The 19,066-nt window shown below is 51.6% G+C and overlaps 1 protein-coding gene across 1 annotated transcript in view; it reads left to right on the top strand.

Moving 5' to 3' along the window:
* The window catches only part of enox1 (ecto-NOX disulfide-thiol exchanger 1), a 36,383-nt gene that overhangs the window by 9,000 nt on the left and 8,317 nt on the right, over nucleotides 1-19,066 (top strand). The window contains exons 2-7 of the mRNA XM_041056740.1: nucleotides 8,753-8,899; nucleotides 9,287-9,424; nucleotides 12,665-12,832; nucleotides 13,365-13,571; nucleotides 13,646-13,879; nucleotides 16,108-16,320. Coding sequence (XP_040912674.1) covers nucleotides 8,890-8,899; nucleotides 9,287-9,424; nucleotides 12,665-12,832; nucleotides 13,365-13,571; nucleotides 13,646-13,879; nucleotides 16,108-16,320 — 970 coding nt within the window. The 5' untranslated portion in view covers nucleotides 8,753-8,889. The remainder of the gene's footprint in view (nucleotides 1-8,752; nucleotides 8,900-9,286; nucleotides 9,425-12,664; nucleotides 12,833-13,364; nucleotides 13,572-13,645; nucleotides 13,880-16,107; nucleotides 16,321-19,066) is intronic.

The raw sequence follows: 19,066 nt of genomic DNA, 5'->3' as shown, positions 1-19,066 counted from the left end.
TGAGTGTAGCTCAGGTTGTTTGTGTGTTTGTGCACCTTGTACCAACGCAGCTGAATAAGTGTGATTGTTTTCCAGTGTTTTCATATCGTACAGAATCACTCCGCGCTCACGCCCGAGGCGGCAAAGTGCGTTGGCGGGGATGCAAAACAGAAGTCCACCTGCTGCGAGCAGTGACGGAGCCGTAATCTGCTTCTCCGCTTTTTTTCTGTCAGAGCTGCAGCTCCTCTGCTGCATCAGCGACCCAGAGAGAGAAACCAGGAATCTGAAAGTGAAATGGAGGCGCTCTGTCTGTGGGTCTGTGCGAGATGAACTCTCACCGTCACACTTTTGAGCTGCTCCCATTAACATTCAGTTTCCCCACTCGTTGCCCCTGAAGCAGCTTCTTTTCCAAGCTGTCTGACAGCATCACGTTCACCGAGGCGGCGCGGTGTTTACGCTCAGTCAGCTGCTCAAGACCTCCCGTTCCTATGTGAGCAACATTTCATCAAATGCAAATATTCTGGGTCCTGGGGGGGGCGGGGGGAGGCCGGGGGGAGGCCGGGGGGAGGCCGGGGGGAGGGGGGGGGGGACAGCCGGCCTCCACATCCACTGACAGATGATCGGAGGAAGCGAGGGAGCCTGTGACCTGTTACTCAAACCGATGATCCTGCGGCAGCAGTGGGACATGGACGGACAGACAGTAGTATGTAGACATGATTTGTGGAAGACAAGGTCGTGTGTGGACGACACCACATTGTTCAGAGCTTCCTGCTGAGCTCGGTATGACCATGAGCACCAAAGCAATCACTACAGGTGTGTGTGTGTGTGTGTGTACATTCACATCTTACTGATCCGAATTTCCAGGATCAATAATATTGAATAGTTCTGATCAGGAGAAGGTGAGCTCTCGTTCTGTGTGTCAGGGCGGCGACGCCTCAAAGAAATCCAGTGACGTCCCCCGCACCTTTTCTCAGCCGCCGGCGTCTGCTCGTCCTCCCTCTGCTGCTGCGTCCTGCTGTCTGATACCAGTCGGTGTTGTTGTGATCGGGTGCTTTTCGCGTTAAAGCAGGATTTGATTTGCGGCGCCTGGCAGACGTTCCTCGGCATGGTTTAGACCGCGAAAAGCCACTGAAAACCCACGGCGCTGCTCTCTGGCGGAGCCGAGGAAGCGCCGCAGGTTTGCGCTCGAGGCGTTAGCCTGAATGAAGGTTGTCGGTGCGGCTTTCACGCAGATTTCTACAGAAATAATCGGAGGGTAGAACCCTCCGATGACACGATCAGAGACAGCCGCGTCGTCCCGTGGCGTGGAGCCGCGGCCTCGGGATCGGCCGTGTCTGCGGCGGTGAGAGCTCAGAGGAGCCTTGGGGACGAGCTCTCCTTGACTGTAATTAGAGGGGATGGGAACAGACGGCGCCGCCTCGGCCCGCTGCTTCTGTCAATCAGCCCATTTAGCATGGATATAATACGAGGCTGTGATCACACACACACACACACAGTTTTCTGATTCCATCAGTGTTTCTTCTTCTTTGATTTGTTTCTTCTGTTTTAGCTAACTGGGACAGACATGCACTCTGGCCAGAAGTATGTGGACATGTCCTTATTTGTGTGTTTGGTGTGGCAGACTGTTCTCACAGACAGAATCACTGGTGGACGGAGTAATTACGACTCGGGGTGGGGGGCGGGAGGAGGTCAGGGTGGGTGGATGGATGGGCCAGGGCCTGTAACACCAGAGACCGCAGTCCACGTCCATGTCCAGTGTTGTCTCCGTCTTTAACGCTGCAGTAGTCTGTCTCTGGCTGTGCTGTTATAAGGACAGCACATGTTAATCAGCAGCGTTCGCCAGCTCTGACAGCGACGTGTGTGTTGAACATTACAGACGGAAAACACAGATGTGACTGTGTGTAGCTGTGTCTTTTGTATCCAGATCAGGGTCGTGGGCTCGTTTTGTTTACACGCCCCGTCCTCTCTCTGCAGCAGCCCCCTGTCCCAGCGTCTCCAGCGTCTTGTGTGTGTTTCGTTCACTTACCGTGGGTAAAATGCGGAGAACACATTTCCCCAGCTTCAGGGATCAGTAAAGGAATAAAACTATACCTCAGGGACGTCAGTTTTAGTATTTAATTTGTGGACTTGTTGGACACTTGTTCATTCTCGCCTTAAATATTACGTGGATCCAACAGATCAGTCCAGAGTTCGGTCCGTGGACGTTTCTGGTTTGAATCACTGAGCCGTGACGTTTCAGTCCCCCTCTGTGTCCACGCTCGCTGCTCTTCAATGTATTCAGCACAGAGCGTGAAGACTCTAATCTATGGACGGAGCGCAGGGCCTGCCACTTCCAGTGTGACTGGGACTCCCTCTTTACCCTTCAGCTGAGAGACAGGGTCATGGCCCAGATATCAGTCAGCGCTCGCTGCAGCAAATTACTTCTAATAAAGCCTTTAGAAAGGCACCATTAACCACGGCGACACGGAGGGAGAGACGGGCTGCAGCCGAGGCAGCAAATCCAATCAGCTCCAATCAAATCGCAGGCCAGAACACAGGCCGGCGTGGGCCCGCGACGATCACGGGGAGAAGGGGAGCACTGCGCCATCAGCATTTAAACTGCTTATCGAAGACCGCCGCTGCTCTCAGTGCGTCTCTCTCTCTCTGAGCAGTGAGACATCAGTGAGACATCTTTGATAAAAACCATCAGTAAAAAGGAAAACGTGCCTTTGTCCTCAGGAGACAGTCGCTGTGAACGTTGGAGTTTTGCCACCGCCGTGCCGAGGTGGAGGCAGATGACTCCGATCCTCGGAACGATCACTGTTTGTTTTCGTTGTGTTGCTGTTGCCACACGGCCGTTATCGCTTCGTCGGCTTACCGACCTGCAGCGAGGCTCGCAATTAGCCGGTGCCCAAAATTAGCAGTGAAAAGGCCTCATCAGGCGGGGACAAGCAGTAATCAAAAGCCTGACGCAGAGTCCAGCTCCGCAGACCGGAGGCCGAGGACAGGTTACCACAAAACATTAATTTTCTCCTTTGTGTGTGTGATTGTGTGTATGTGTGTGTGTGTGTCGTGTGATGACCGGCTGCTGCCACTGTGATTGGTGGAGCTGTGAGCGTCTCTCCAGCATCGTCCTGCGTCTTCTGGGACTGTAAACTGAGTGTCTTCAGTAAAAGCAGACTTGGACGGCGTTCTGCGGTGGTTTGGTTGTTGGGGAGCGACGCTGCGATGATCAGGTCCCTCCTTCCTGTTTAGATGGACCTCAGTGAGCAGACAGCTGGTGCTTGTCTCAGTGTGTGAGAGCTACAGCTCCGTGCATCTCAGTTACACTGCTGCTGCTCTTTAGTCTCTGAATCAATCCACCATGAATTGCTTAAAATTCAAGCAATGCTATTAGCGTGGCTGTGGCTCGTGTTTCGAATCCATTTAATCCACTTAGGGCCTGAGAGGCGGCGGAGGAGGGGGGTGGGGGGGGTGGCGGGGGCAATACAGTCGCAAGTTTGCACAAAAAGGAAATTTGAAACTGGAGCAGTCTCGTGTGTGTGTGTGTGTCTGACTAATGAGAACACGGTGATGGAGACGACAAACAGACAACATGTCTGTGACACGCGTCGGATCACACAGAGGACGCGGGACACTGCGCTGCACGCGGCTCAAGATTTGTAAAAACTGTGGTGGACTGTGTCCGTCCTCAGGTACAGGCGTCAACTACAGACGTCCTTCCACCGTCCCCACACCACGACCTGTTCTGTGCATCGTTTCCTGTGACGGGATCCCGACGGACGCGGACTCCGCGCACCACAGACGTTTCGTACATGTGAGTGTGATCCTGTCACGTCAGACCAGCTGCGCTTTGATCACATGTTCATTTACATTTAACCTGAACCTTAAGAGCTGCTGTTGTCTCTGTACGTCCACCCTGTTCACCTGTCCATCAAACACCCTTCGTTACAGCCTCTGTATTTTCCTGTACAGGTGACGTTGCTCCACAGCCTCACCTGGAGTAGGTGAGTCCTGAGTGGCAGCAGAGCCAGGCATCTGCTCCTGATGCTGATTTTCAGAGCGCCCTCTGCTGGACCTCAGGGTAAATGCTGCATCCTGCAGATGTTGTGATGCATTTACAGGCTGTAAATTTTAAAAACAGGTCATCACACTTTTAATAGAGGCAGGATCACACACCGTCACACACACCGAGGCAGGATCACACACCGTCACACACACCGAGGCAGGATCACACACCGTCACACACACCGAGGCAGGATCACACACCGTCACACACACCGAGGCAGGATCACACACCGTCACACACACCGAGGCAGGATCACACACCGTCACACACACCGAGGCGGGATCACACACCGTCACACACACCGAGGCGGGATCACACACCGTCACACACACCGAGGCGGGATCACACACCGTCACACACACCGAGGCGGGATCACACACCGTCACACACACCGAGGCGGGATCACACACCGTCACACACACCGAGGCGGGATCACACACCGTCACACACACCGAGGCGGGATCACACACCGTCACACACACCGAGGCGGGATCACACACCGTCACACACACCGAGGCGGGATCACACACCGTCACACACACCGAGGCGGGATCACACACCGTCACACACACCGAGGCGGGATCACACACCGTCACACACACCGAGGCGGGATCACACACCGTCACACACACCGAGGCGGGATCACACACCGTCACACACACCTCCAGGGCAGCAAATTTGAAATGCCACATGACTGTGTGTGTGTGTGACCAAAATACTAGACCCCACAAGTTCAAAGGGCTGTTTAAGGTTTTAGGGTTCGGACCTGGTTTCCGGGCTCAGGTTAGAACCAGGTTTAGGTCTGGCTTTAGGGGCTGGGGAATGTATCATGTCAATGAGAGTCCTCACAAAGATAGATGTACGAGGGTGTGTGTGTGACAGAGCCTCCAGCAGGCGACAACGCTGACTCACAGAGAATGACCAGATGGTGAAAGAGAGAGGAGAGGGAAAACAGGAAGGGGGGAGGGGGATGTCGGAGGGTTGCTGGGAGAGGCAGAGGGGGAGAGAGAGAGAGAGTGTTTTGTAGCTAGCATTCCTCCAGCCGTGACTGCTCTCTGCATTTTAAACACCTTCCCTTCTGTCGCTCACAGCTCTGGCTCTGCAGGACGTGCCAATTAGCATCGCTCACACACACACACACAGCAAATAAATTCTGCCCATGAATATTTACCTTTACCAGGGTGTAACCCTGATCTGCAGCAGCGTTACGATCCACAGGCTGCTAACGGTAGCATGCTAACAACAGGCTAACGTTTACGTAAGAGTCCATCTTTGGCTTTATGGAATTAAAACAGTGAGAGACTGATTTATTTTGTAATAAACGTTAATATTATTTCTTATGTTTGCTTGTGAAGCATCTGATGGATGACAGCTCACAGCGTTAATCACCAGCTTCACAGGTTTTGGGTCTGTGAGTGTTTCCATAGATACAGAGCGTGGCCCCGTGAGGATGCTGCTATATACAGCGCAGTGTGTCGGCAGACAGCAGGACACGCTCGTGTGGACACAGAGGCTCAGGCAGGACGTTACTGTCACTGCGGTATTCAGACCACCACTGATTGGTACCAAGGCCCAGAGTGAGCCCAGAAACCCCGGTTAGGGGTTTGAGCGTACCGTCTGCAGCCTCAGCAGAGAGCCACATCCCTCAGACCAGGCTAGGTTTTTTTCCCAGTCTTCATCGGTCCAGTTTGGGTGAGTCTGTGTCCACTGCAGCCTCAGGACCGGAGCCTGATGCGGTCTCTGCTGTTGGAGTCCATCCACCTCGGGGTTGGACGTGTTGTTTTCATTCTGAGATGCTTCTCTGTTCACCACAGCTGTAAACAGCGGTTATCTGAGTTACCGTAGTCTTTCCGTCAGCTCCAGCCAGTCTGACCTCTGACCTCTCTCATCAGCAGCGTGTCTGTCTGTCACCAGGTTCAAAGACTCTTCAAACTGCATCAATAAGTGGATATTGATCAGTTTTTATTGAACAGATAACGACAGATTTATGGGGTAAGCAGTGAGTTCCCATCAGCACCTGTGATGGTCACATGTCCGACCTGTTATTTGTTTCTACAGTTTCATCAACAGTCAAACTTCTGGCGCTGCCTTAAGCACTGAGAAGCCTGTAAGTGTTGCATGACAGTGTTGCGTGACAGCTGCCACCGTGGACGGTGTTCTCAGGGCTGGGGCTGCACGTAGAGCTGCGAGCTGGAAGTACGGAAATATGACGCCCTTCATCTGCTCGCTGCTGTCACCACGCTCAGCATCTGTGGACTCATTAAAGTGGGAGTCATGATGTGATATGAAACCTTGGAGTTTTCCAGCGCTCCGTTAAACTCGGGGGGAGACACTCCCTCAGCCTCTGTGTGTGTGTCTGTAATCGTTCATCAGTCGTACGCTGAGGAGGGGACATCCCTGGGAACGGGGCGTCTTTGAAGACTGAATGTTTACAGATTTCCGTCAGGGACTGCTGCCATGTTCCATCAACATTTTTAATGTGGATGGAATTTGTGGAACGTCCCAAAGCACGTCTGAGAGAACAGGAACGCTGCATGTCTCAGTCTGATGTGTGGCTGACATCAGCACGTGGGGTTCATCAGGAGTAATGTGTCACATTTTAGGTTATGAACGCATCGCGAGGCTGCAGTGGACTTTACACCAAGCTTCAGTGAATATGTGAAACTGTGCACAGAAATTTGAGCAGTGAAGTTTCCAGATGTAGTTCCTCCCTTTACTGGAAGCACGATAACGTGATGACTAAGGAGAGCTGATGCAGGGGGGTGTGATTCCTCTGGACAGCATGTTTGTTTCTCATTAGGCCTGTGTGTGTGTGTGTGTGTGGGTGTGAGTGAATGTGTGAATGATTCAGAGATGTCAAGTGAGCTCATGAATAATAAACAGGACACGCGTTCAGCTCTGAATATTTCATCGTGGCGTGAAAGTGAGCAGAAACGCTCGGCGGAGTTTGGCGTCGTCCGGTCGGCGCTCAGACGGAGGGGTGGACAGATACACAAAAACACAGGGAGGATGGGTTTTGATGACCAGAGGAGGTGAAAACATGCGATGCCGCCACGTTCACTCTCAGCTTCAGTTGCTTCTCAGATTCAGATCGAACGTTAAAAAAAACATTTGACGGGTTAAAATCACGGATACACCTCCCAGCAGGTCTGAGCCGCAGCTCTTCACACGTCTCGCTTGGTTTCATTTCAGTATCTGTTCAAACAATCAATACTTCGCTGAAACTCCAAAACAGATCAGTGAACCCGAGCTTTTCTTCTTTCCTCTCCCGTCAATCATCTGACAGCCCCTCACACTTATCTGCTGACCCTTTGGAGGCCCCCCCCCCCCCCCCCCAGGGTTGGGAACCGGATGGGACTCGACGGGAAAATGCTGCAGAGGAATTCTTCTCCATCACATTAAGCTGATGTTGCTCCATGATCACGTGCCTTGTATTCTTGTGTTTGTGTACACGGTCCAAGGGTAAACAAACACATCCGGGATGAGAGGGTGTAGGTGCAGCGGGAGGGAGGAGGGATGCAGCAGAGTGTGCTGCTGCAGGGAGGGAGACATCACGGAGGAGGTCGTCCTCACACACACACAGAACATTGAGCAGGAAACTGTTATGCAAACGTTGTGAACGAGTGAGCAGAGGAACACAGACAGTCACTGCAGACGAGACACAGCTCCAGGTGTTTGTGCCTGTTTAGATTTCAAGTAACTGCCTGCTGTGGCCCATTAAACACATGATTCTTACCTGGATCGTGTGTGTGTGTGTGTGAGACAGAAAGGCTGATGTGCTGCTCTCAGACAGCACAGAGGGAGACGCCGGCAGCTCTGCCGTCATCCTGTCGTACTTTGCATAAAGCCCTGAATCGGCCTGATTCCCGTGCGGCTCCGGGCTCGAGCTCTTCGTGTCTCTGTGCCTCGTGCAGCAAACGCCGGGAGGATCAGGTTTCTTCTTTTCTCTGAGCTGCGAGCGAAATTCACAGGTGGATCAGACCCGAGGCCCGGACGAGTCCTGAACACGTCCTCTGTCTCTGAACTGTTCCGTTGCTGAGGCATTTTTCCCTGAACCTGAACCAGGTTCCTGATCTCTCTGGTCTCTGCAGGTGGATGCTGGACTGAGATCAGAGGTTTGGTTGGAAAACACATGGACATGTTCTGATGGAGAGTCAGAGCATTACCAGAGTAACTGCAGTTTACAGAGCCGTGCTGGACAGACAGACGGAGCCGTTCTGGACGGACAGAGAGACAGAGCCGTGCTGGACAGATGGAGAGACAGAGCTGTGCTGGACAAACAGAGAGACAGAGCCGTGCTGGACAGACAGAGAGACAGAGCCGTGCTGGACAGATGGAGAGGGACTGTCAGGGACACAGGAAACGATCTCAGCAGCAGCGCCGCCTCTGAGTTTGACCTCTGCTGATCGGTGATGTGGCTGCAGCTGTAATTCTGGCCTGTCAGTCAGAACTGAGGGATCTGTCCAGCACCGCTGAGCGCTGTCACTTCCTCTGATGCTTTCCATGTGGCTTCGACAGCTGTGAGGGAGGGAACCTGGGAACGAGCGAGATGCCAGCCTGTGTGTGTGTGTGTGTGTGTGTGTGTGTGTGTGTGTGTGTGTGTGTGTGTGAATTACCTGAAGCCTGTTCGGATTTGGCGTCAGCTCTTGGCTCCATGATTCATCATCACTCCGAAGGTTTTTTCTCCACCTCCGTCTGATCTCTCTCCTTTTCCTTCCTCCGCAGGTGGACGGCGGCTGCCCCTCTGACTGGATGAGCCCATCTGCTCACCCATCCGTCCCTCCGTCCCTCTGTCCTCCCATCCGCCAAAGGAAGGATCTGATGAGAAGACTGCAGACAGAGGAGAGAAGAGACCACCTGCTATGGCCAGTGGTAGATAACAGAACCGTGATCCCGGCTCTCCAGTAGCGTTAGGGGCCCCCCGAGGGTGCTCTCTCTGCTCCGCTAACGTGGCTCCTCGCTGTGTTCAGGGGACGACAGCTGCTCGTGATGCATGGCGTCTCGGTCGTCAGATGTGTAGAAATAATCACGTAACGGCAGCTGCGTCACAGAGCTGAGGGCCGCTTTACGTCAGGATCATGGAGCATGCGTCCCACTGACCAATCAATAAACAGATTCTGATTTCACTCCTCCAGAGTGAGGATGGGAGGAAGCAGGATCAGCAGAATGGAAAGACCACCCCCCCCGCCCCAGTCTTTAACATGACACTCTTTTACCCCCCCTTGTCTCTGATGTCTCTGTCTGCTTGTCTCCGTGCAGCAGCTGATGGTGCAGGCAGTCTGGGCGGTGAGCAGAACCACCTGAGCGTCCCCGTCGCGGATCATGGAGCCTGGGCCACGGCCATGAACAACCTGGGCATCGTGCCCGTGGGCATCAGCGGGCAGCAGCTGGTTTCAGGTACCTTCTCTGAACTTTGCAGAACTCCCCCGCCGGGGAGAAATGAAAATCCAGTGGGTTCTTGTGTGTGCTCAGACGCTGCTGCTCCTGTACTTCAGGCTCTTCAGCGTCAGACTCTCTGAGCTCGGGGTTTTAGATTCTTTCCTGGAAATTAGCGGCGGCTTTTCCCGACGTCTTATCTGCGAGCGTGAGCGGCGTGCCGATGAAAACTGCTGCTCGCGGCCTTGAAACCTCAGAGGACGGAGAAGCTTTTAAATCACGGACACCGACGGTACTACTCACATTTAACCTGGTGACCTTTTGAAAACCATCCACCGTCCTGAAACCTGAAGCGTGGAGGACTCAGGATGCTTCTGTACAGGGATGCACCGAAATTAAATGAAAAGAAATTGTTAAACCAAAAGAAATTGTTATGCCAATTATTAGTACCGTTGCATTTCTGGCTACGACTGTGTCCTAACCTCACGAAAATCACAAGGCATTGCGATTACATAAATTAATATGAACGTTTCAAAGAATAAATCAGTTCTACAACATAATAGTGTATCAAAACGAAAGATTGCCATAGCCCATATGTTAACCGAAGGCCTTTAACAACAACAGTTGCACCAAGAGTCGCAGCGCTTTAAGTTTTAAACTTCTCTGCCTTTTCAAAAATGTCCTCCACACACGGAGTGGGCGTGCTCAGAGGGATTTTCCTTTTCCGCGCTGCGTTCCTCTCATATTCAGCACAGCGATAGACATGTTTGGATCTCTGGTGATAAATTAAACCCGGTGTGGAGAAATTCTCTGCAGGTGCGCCCCCTCTTGAAATTCCGACATTACAGGTTTTGCAGGTCTCGCTCTCCGTGTGTCTTTCTGAGATTGATACTGAAATACGTCCACACCGCGGACACGTTGGCCTTTCCAGACACGCTCGTACTGGCCGTGGGTTTTCGCTTGCGTCATCACAACATCCTGTTTCGGCCGCGTTGTTTCGTTGATAAAAGTCTTTCGGCTGGAAACCGAAAATGCACTTTCGGGCCGAAAATTTTTCGCTGGCCGAATATTCGGTGCGTCCCTACTCCTGTGCTCTGAGTGTGAGGCAGAGACTTTCTGTAGACTGCATGAAGCTGTGAAGAGGGCAGGGCTGGAAAGCTGCTCAGCACAACAGAGCTCCAGCATCTGGATGTGATAAACAGCTCTGTTTTGTTCCCGTTTCTTGACGTTTAAACCCTTTAACCCAACGCTGTCCTGCGGAGTCTGATGCAAACTGAGAAAAAGTCACAGAGCTTTATCAGCGCCTCAGCAGCGTGTACAGTGCAGCGTGGCTGGACTCCGCACGCCGCTTCCGCTTGTTATTTATTAAACACTACACTAAGCTCCTCGTGCAGCCGCTCACTTTCATTTTGTGGCTTAATTTCACCTGGAATCTATTCAGCAAATTGTTTTGTGAGACGTGGGGATTTCTCTGAGCTTTGCTGTTTGTGTGTCTTTCCGCCGTACAAAGGCTCGGGAGCTTTGTCATTGTGTAAGTGCTGCTGCATTGGGGGTGGGGGGGGGGGGGGGGGGTTATGAAACATGCACGTGGGGAGATTTATTGAGGTTTTTTTGTGTTAAGCCCAGAATAATTAAATGCGTGGGGGTTTAACAGAGAGGAGCTGTGACGAGGAGAGAGAGGACCGACAGCGACGCAGAGACCCGACTCCACTGGACCACAGAGGAAATGTTGAAATGATGACACAATATTATTACAGTGGTGATGCGATGCTGATCAGACTCCACCTCTGGCAACAGCTGCAGCTCCACTCCCTCTTTAAACTACATGTGGGAACAGTTAGATAATGAAAGAGGCATTAAAGGGTCAGTTCAACCAAAATCACTAAAACATATGTTTGCACTTTTTTTTTTTTTTTTTTTTTTTACAATCAGAGCTCAGAGAGAAGCTCAAAAAAGAAAATACCAAAGTAAAGTACGGGTTGAAAACAGTTTGTTGGAAGGTTTGTTTCGTGTATCCAGGTGTGCTGTGATGGCTGAGGTCTCACCCTGAGGCCGATGCAGCTCCTGTCTCTTCACGGTTCTGGTGAAAAACAATCATGAAATAATTAGAATTAAAGGCATCAATGGTGTTTTTCTTTCTTGGTCTTGGCTCTGTTTTTTTTCCCTTTTCCTTCCTCCTGTGTGTGTGTTTTATTTCTGCCTCTCTCTCTCTCTGTCCCTGGCAGACACAGCAGAGCTCAGAGCCAGAGAAATGAACCTGGCTCGAATCATTTTTGGCTCCGGGAGAAAAAGCTGTGAGCAAAAGCAGCCTTATGTGATTATGACGAATGTGTGGCACAAAGACTTGTAATTTACCTGTCGGGGTTATCGCGGGCGACGCTTTAATGAGTTTTCCTAAGACCTGAAGAATCTTTGAACGCATCCCGGCTACAGATGCTCAGATTTATGGACGATTATCTCTCTAAGTGTGTGTTTTTCCCTTTTTTCTCCCGTACAGAGTGTGCTGTGCTGTGCTGAGTAAAACTCTAAGGAAGTGTTTACAGCGCTTAGTAAAAAACACAAACACAAAACACACGCGTCTAAAACAAAGTGGAAACGTAAAAGGCCTCGCTCCCTGCGTGCTGACGGCTGTTTCAGGTAAAGACTCGCTGTGTGCTGACTGCTCATGGCAGCAGGAGTAAAAGCTTTCACACTAAATCGACAGTGCGTTCGATCAATCCTCCACGCGGAGCAGAAACATTTGTTTCTGTGAAACGGCTTTACGGGACGTTTGTCCTTTCCCCGGGGGGTGGGGGGTTCTGCTCCCTTGTTGCGGTGTTGTGTTGAAGACGGGAGCGTGCGATGCTGCACCGCCCTCCTCTCCAGCCCGCCCCGCTCTATTTTCACCCGGACAGCTGAAGCATTGCTCCTGTCGCCTCCATCCTCTCGCTGTTTATCTTCCCCCGTCTCCCTCGCTTTCTCTTTGTCCCAGAGAGCAGACATTTTCTTTTTCCCTCCCTCCCCTCCCCCTTCTCTCTCCTCTCTCTTTTCCTCCCGATAGTGATGCTTTATTTTTCTCTCTTGCTTTTTTTTTTTTTTTTTTTTTTTTTTTGCTCACGCGTGGTTCTGATTTTTTTTCCTGTATTTTGAAATATTAGGCCACACTTTTTTCTTGGTTGATGCCAAATTGGACTGAAGAAGATCAGCCGTAGGGTTCATCCTCTGATCCCCTGACGGATGGACGCTGCCATCCTCCGTTAACTGTTGTCGTCCTGTCCTCAGACTCTCTGTGTATCCAGAGGTTTGACCCCGGGCTGGGCCTCATCGCACCCATAAACCCCATGATGGCAGGCATCAGCCTGGTCCCTCCCCCACCCTTACCCCCCGACATGCCGGTCATCAAGGAGATCATCCACTGCAAGAGCTGCACCCTCTTCCCTCAGAACCCCAGTAAGACCCAACACTCACTCTGTACCACACCCACCCTCACCCACCGACCTTCAGGGACTCAACCCAGAGAAACTGGTGTTTTAATGTAGCAGAGAGTTGCGTTGTAGCGTTGGAAGGAGGGGGAGTGGCTCGAGCAGGTAGACATCAAAGGTAGATCCAATGCTCTCAGGTAGGTTCAGGACCATGAGCTGCTGCTGCTGGAAACAGGAAGTCAAAGAGATCGCAAGGTTGCAGACGAGGACCTGACATTAAAAAGCAAGTTACAAACTGTCAGAAATGATGATGTTGAATCACAGAAACAGGTTATAACAGCGGTAACAAGCTACAGCAGGCAGTAATTAATCAGGTAATTAGAGTGAGCGGCGTCTGTGACAGGGCAGGATGTGTTCAGGCTCAGAACGCGGGGAGGGTGGATGCATGGCGACGAAAACCGCTGCAGCGTGATTCTGAAAATCTAAAGATGTGAGAGATGGGGAGGGTTTAACCATCGAGTCACGGGGGCAGTGATGTAGATTGTCTCCCTGCGCCTCAGACCTCCCCCCTCCGTCGACTCGGGAGCGCCCCCCCGGCTGTAAGACTGTGTTTGTCGGAGGTCTGCCGGAGAACGCCACCGAGGAGATCATCAAGGAGGTGTTCGACCAGTGCGGGGAGATCACCGCCATCCGCAAGAGCAAGAAGAACTTCTGCCACATCCGCTTCAGCGAGGAGTTCATGGTGGACAAGGCTATTTACCTGTCAGGTGAGCAGAGTGAACACACACACACACTGTTCAGCCGTTTGTTGACCTGACACCAAGCTTTTTTCTTGCTCCAGGGTATCGGATGCGTATCGGCTCCAGCACCGACAAAAAGGACTCGGGGAGGATCCATGTGGACTTCGCCCAGGCCAGAGACGACCTGTACGAGTGGGAGTGCAAACAGCGTCTGCTGGCCAGGGAGGAAAGACACCGCCGCAAGATCCACGAGGACCGTCTGCGGCCGCCGTCTCCTCCTCCCATCGTGCATTACTCCGAACACGAGGCCGTGCTGTTGGCAGAGAGACTGAAAGGTGAGACAAAGAAACATGGACGATCCGCTGGTACGTCCGCTCTGCTCTGACCCATGTCGTGATGGGAAATAAGACGTCCACAGAGGAAGACGGGCTGGAAGGGTCACTGAGAGGCATCTCAGTGTGTGTGTGATCACCTGCTGGGGCACTTAAAAACCAGAGCAAACACTTCAGGCAGGAACCAGCACAATTATCGATCGATCGTTCTTCATCCTGGTTTGTAGCCACTGTGAAGAGACTGATGCAAACAGCCATGTGGCTGTGCTGACGGTGGTGTAACACACACCGGTGTGTGCAGGGCGGTGTGTCATCACGGTTCTGCAGCAGCTTCTTTGACCACAAGGCCAAAGGTTGTATTTACCTTTCCAGACGTTCCAGGCGTGTTATTTACTCGCCGACACGATTTTGCGGCAGTGAAACTCTTCCTGTTCGGAGGAGGGGACGTGAATCAGTCCAAAACCTGGATTAGGACAGCGGGCCGAGTTGCTGGTAATGGTTCCTCTGATGTGGTTCTGATCGCTTAGGTTCTCCAGACTTCGTTCGTCTGGTTTCTGTTTCTGTTTTTAACCACGGTCACCGGTTTTATCAGAATTATAACTGGTGATACATCTGCGTAGTACGGAGGAGAGGCTGGATGGAAAGAGATGACGCGGGGGGCGAGCTGAGGGGTGGATGAGCGAGAAGCGTGAAGGTCACTCCTCCTCCTCCTCCTCCTCCTCCGTGTTTCCTCAGCTCTGCTGCTGATTCTTATCTCCAGCACTGTCGATAGTGTTAAACTTCACTCTGTGGGTGGAAGCACAGGAGAGCTCACTGCTTCTGTTTAATGCACAGACAGGAGGCACCATCGTGAAACAGCAATAATTAATAAGCAAATAAATAAAATCTAGGTTTGAGCCTGTGCTTTAACCCGAAGCTCGGCCTCTGTGCCGCTTTCCCATCCGCCCTTTGATACCTAACATAAACAAGCATGTTTCCTGTCTGAATAACCTTTTTGAATTCATTCTTCAGCTCAAACAGCAAGGGGAAAATAAATATCCATTCTTCCTTCAGTCGTCCCCGTTCAGCAGCTCCTCATTGTGCTTGCCGTAATGTGACTGTAATCTGCTGCTGTGTGTGAATGGGGCTTTATCGGAGCGGGGAAAAGTGTCTTCTTACAGGTCGTGTTGCAGTGGGTATTGAGCTCATTAAACGCTCTCTAATTCACTCTGTTCTGCCGTCGTCCGTGGCGCAGCGACGGCGGCGTTCAATTATTATTCAAATGGGGGAGAACGCACTTGACGGAGGCCCGCAGAGACTCAGCACTTTCTACGACCGAGACCCGAAAGCGGCTCATGGTTTTGGTTGAAAAGTTGAAAATCAAAAGTGCCTTTTGTGTTCAGAGGCTGTGGCGCAATTCATAGAGCCGTGGAGAGTGTACGGCCCCGCGAGGAGGGTTTTAATCCTCCGTTATTTGTTTAGCCCGACTGAGTGTTAAAGGTCCCGTGACACAGCCTTCGCAAATCTTCAGTTCATGAAGGAGGATACCGTGGAGGGAGGTGGCCGGAACACCTGAGGCTGAAATCACAGACTTTTCAGTGACGTCCTGGAGCCTCGGCCTCCAGAGGTCGACACCCTATATCAAGGTGTGCATAATTATTAGGCAGCTTCTTCTCCTCAGGCAAAATGACTGACTCTGAAAAGTCAAAACTTGTAAAAAGTCTTTCAGAGGGATGCAGCACGCTTAAAACTGCTCAGATATCGGGGCGTGATCACAGAAGCATCAAACGTTTTGTCGACGGAATCGCAAGAAACGTGTCAAGAAAGAAAGCTGCAAATCAACAGCCAAAAGATTTAAGAATCCAACGTGAAGCTACGAGGAACCCATAATCCTCCAGTGCTGTCATATTCCAGAGCTGCAACCTACCTGGAGTACTCAGTACAGGTGTTCACTGCTCAGGTGCCAAGGTAAGGAAGACTGAGAGTGACAATTGACGGACCAGCAAGGTGGAGGCGGGGTTCAGGTGTGGGCTGGTATTATTAAAGATGAGCTAGTTGGACCCTTTTGGGTTGAGGATTTTTTTTCATTTGGTTGCGTAATAATGGTGCACACAGGTAAACTATACTTTTTCTTCCTAAAGGTAACAGGGCGGAGTACTTTCGCTGACGGTGGCAGAGAGATCATGTCGTGTACAGGTGCTGTGACTTCTGTTGCACTCTAACCTCACCCCTCCGCCGTTGTTTCCTCACAGATGACCATAAATTCAGCGAGGCCACGGCGGTGCTGTTCACCTGGATCGACCGGGGCGAAGTGAACCGCAGGACAGCCAATCACTTCTACTCCATGATCCAGTCGGCCAACAGCCATGTTCGCCGGCTGATGAGCGAGAAAGCTCAGCACGAGGAGGAGATGGAGCGCGCCAAAGAGGCCTTCAAGAACGCCCTGCTGGCCATTTTAACACAGTGTAAGGAGCCTTCTTTGTTTCCCACGCATGCAGTCGTAGTTACAGTTTGTAGGCAGACGGACGGACGGACGTGTGGCGAACCCTCACCTCAGTAACTTCAGGTAAGTTCGATTCTCATTTCACAACGCGTCATCGTGTAGAGGAGAGAGGAGGAAGGAGCAGAGATGGTCATCGTTTTTTCATTTCTCCTGCTGTGTGGGGAAAACGGAGCCGGGCTAGTTTCCAGTCTTCATGCTAAGCTAAGCTAAGCTAGCCGTCTCATGACTCAAGCTTAACACACAGGCTAAGCTTGAGTTCATTAGACAGGGCTGTATCAGTCAGGTGTACTTATTAAAGTGAGCAGAGTGTGTATGTTGAAACAGTACCCACGTCCAGACCACGAGGAACCACAGTGAAACAGATCGAACTGGACTTTCCAAACACTGATGGCTGCGCCAACAACAACGGGCTGAGCATGTGTGAATTCCCATGAGCACACAGTGTGACTGCGCTCCTGATTACAGCCCCCACCACCCCCCCAACCCCACCACCCCTCACTGCTGTAGGGTGTGGCGCAGTCACACATTACGGAGGCGCAGACTACTCAGCCGTTTTCACCACAGCCATTTTAAAGCTTTCGATGCAAGCCATTTACTCTGCCCAGTCTCCATGACAACACTCCCCCATCCGTCTCACCATCGGCTCCATTATCTTCAGCTCGCTGTGAGTGTGGGGGAGCAGGGGGAGGGGGGTGTTAGGTCAGTTGCACAGAGGCATTAGAGTCAGCAGAGCGACGGCGCTCTGACCTTTTCAGGAAATGCCGACGCACAGCAGCCGATGGCCACAGGCTGTGCTGTGAGGACGGTCCTCTGAGGATGGTCCTGTGAAGACCGCCGCCCGTAGGTCGCTGTGCGGCTGCTTTTTTACGACCTGCAGTTACCTCTCGTTGTTCGTCGAACCTCTAGCAGCCGTATTAATTATGATGGAAGCAAAGGAGGAAGTCAGCTGACACAGAAGAAGAGGGACAGCTCAGTCTCCACCGTCTCCTCGTGTTGCTGTCAGCATGTCTGGGTTTATATGTGGAGTTAACATGTACTTTTACATAAGAATAAATATACACTTTATTTTTTAGCTTCAAAGTGACCTCCGATGAAAAGGAGACAGAAAATCATGAGTCATAAAACGCAGAGACAATAAAATCCTATCAGATAACAACGTGAAACAACACGATTGGAGATAAAAGCCGATTAAACACATTAAATATTCATAAATTCATGAAGCACCACAGAAGTGAAACTAAAAGCATGAACAAGCTAATTCACATCAGCAGGAGACGGAAATGACCTGATGTTTCCCTCCGACTGAAGACGTCAGACAGCCGCTCGCCTTCACCTGTAACTGACCTCAGACCTGGTTCTTGTCGTCCCACCCTGATTTGGATTCGGGGGTGAGATCTTCACACGGAACCACGGTGAACTGGTTTCTGAGCCACAGCGACAGGGGCTGGTCTCCGGGCAGCCGGGACACAGCGGAATATGTCTGACACCAGGTCACGCTCTGGGACGGCAGCTGATTCAGAATAAACAGGAAGTTTGGCATCAGTTCGCGCTGTAGCACTTCCTGTAAGTCTGAGTGAGGAAGGCTGCTGGGGTCCAGAGACCTGCAGGGGAGTAAGTATGGCACTGTCCCCGTCTCTGTCTCCGTCTCTTTGTTCACACTCCATTTCTTTGTGTCCGTCCATCTGTAGGGTTTGGTCTTTGTGTCCGTCCAGAGCACAGGTGTGGGTTAGGTGTGCTCAGGTAAATAAAGACGACGTCGCTGCTGGAAATGTTTGAGTGGAAGGCAGCACTGAACACAGCATGAGTGGCTTTTTAACTCGTATCCGTTCCAAACGGACGCGAACGAATTGCACCGTGATTCTACTTAAACCTTCCACATCACGTGTGCGTCGACTGTGAAAAGTCGCCATCCATTCTGGATCAGTGCTGCCTTCATCAGTCCTGCAGGGAGCGGAGCTGCTGATGAGGAGATGTAAGTACAGAGCACTGGCCAGGAGAGAGACCTGCTCATCACGACACACCCGAGGCGGCGACTGCCAGCCTTCAGGGATCCACCCACTTTATTCCGACCTGGTGTCGTTTCCCATAAATTCGTCTGTAGTCGTGTCTCCTCTGGACGTGTAACGAGGACTCATCAGAACTGCGTCCGTCTCTGCAGAGCGTCCAGCTGTGGCTAACTGTAAACCGTAACGCTCGCGCGGAGTCTCGTGCGCTGTAAGGGCGTCTTCTTACCGTGTGTTGAGCAGAGCATCAATCCTCGCCGGCCTCAGCCGTGACCCCCATGTTTTCAGGTCGACTGTCTGTCCCACTCGAGGATGAACTTGGAGGTCAAAGGTCACAGTGACCTCACACAACTTTGTTTGCGGATATTGGGCTTCAGTACACTGCCTCCATCTGATCCGGTCCGACGGATTGTCTTCACTCAAACCACGTCCTCATAATAAACCACCCCCCCCACCCCCCCGGGGGCGTGGAACGCTCATGCTCATGCTCAGCGCACGAGTCTTCGATTCATCAAATCTCTCCTGAGGTGTTTGAGAGATAGAGTCTGGAGTCACGGCATCAGTTTATGGGAAATACACCAGGACATAATGTTTCATTTATCATATAACATTATCTATATAATGGACATTTGTGATTTCCTCTGCTGATCTGCAGTTCAGTCCGTTCTCCTCTTTAACCCTCTATGTGTGAATTTGCATCCGATG

The sequence above is a fragment of the Toxotes jaculatrix genome, chromosome 15, assembly GCF_017976425.1.
Source record: "Toxotes jaculatrix isolate fToxJac2 chromosome 15, fToxJac2.pri, whole genome shotgun sequence".
Classification (NCBI taxonomy): domain Eukaryota; kingdom Metazoa; phylum Chordata; class Actinopteri; family Toxotidae; genus Toxotes; species Toxotes jaculatrix.
Note: the sequence above shows the minus strand (reverse complement) of the source record. Positions and strands in the feature narration are given on the sequence as shown.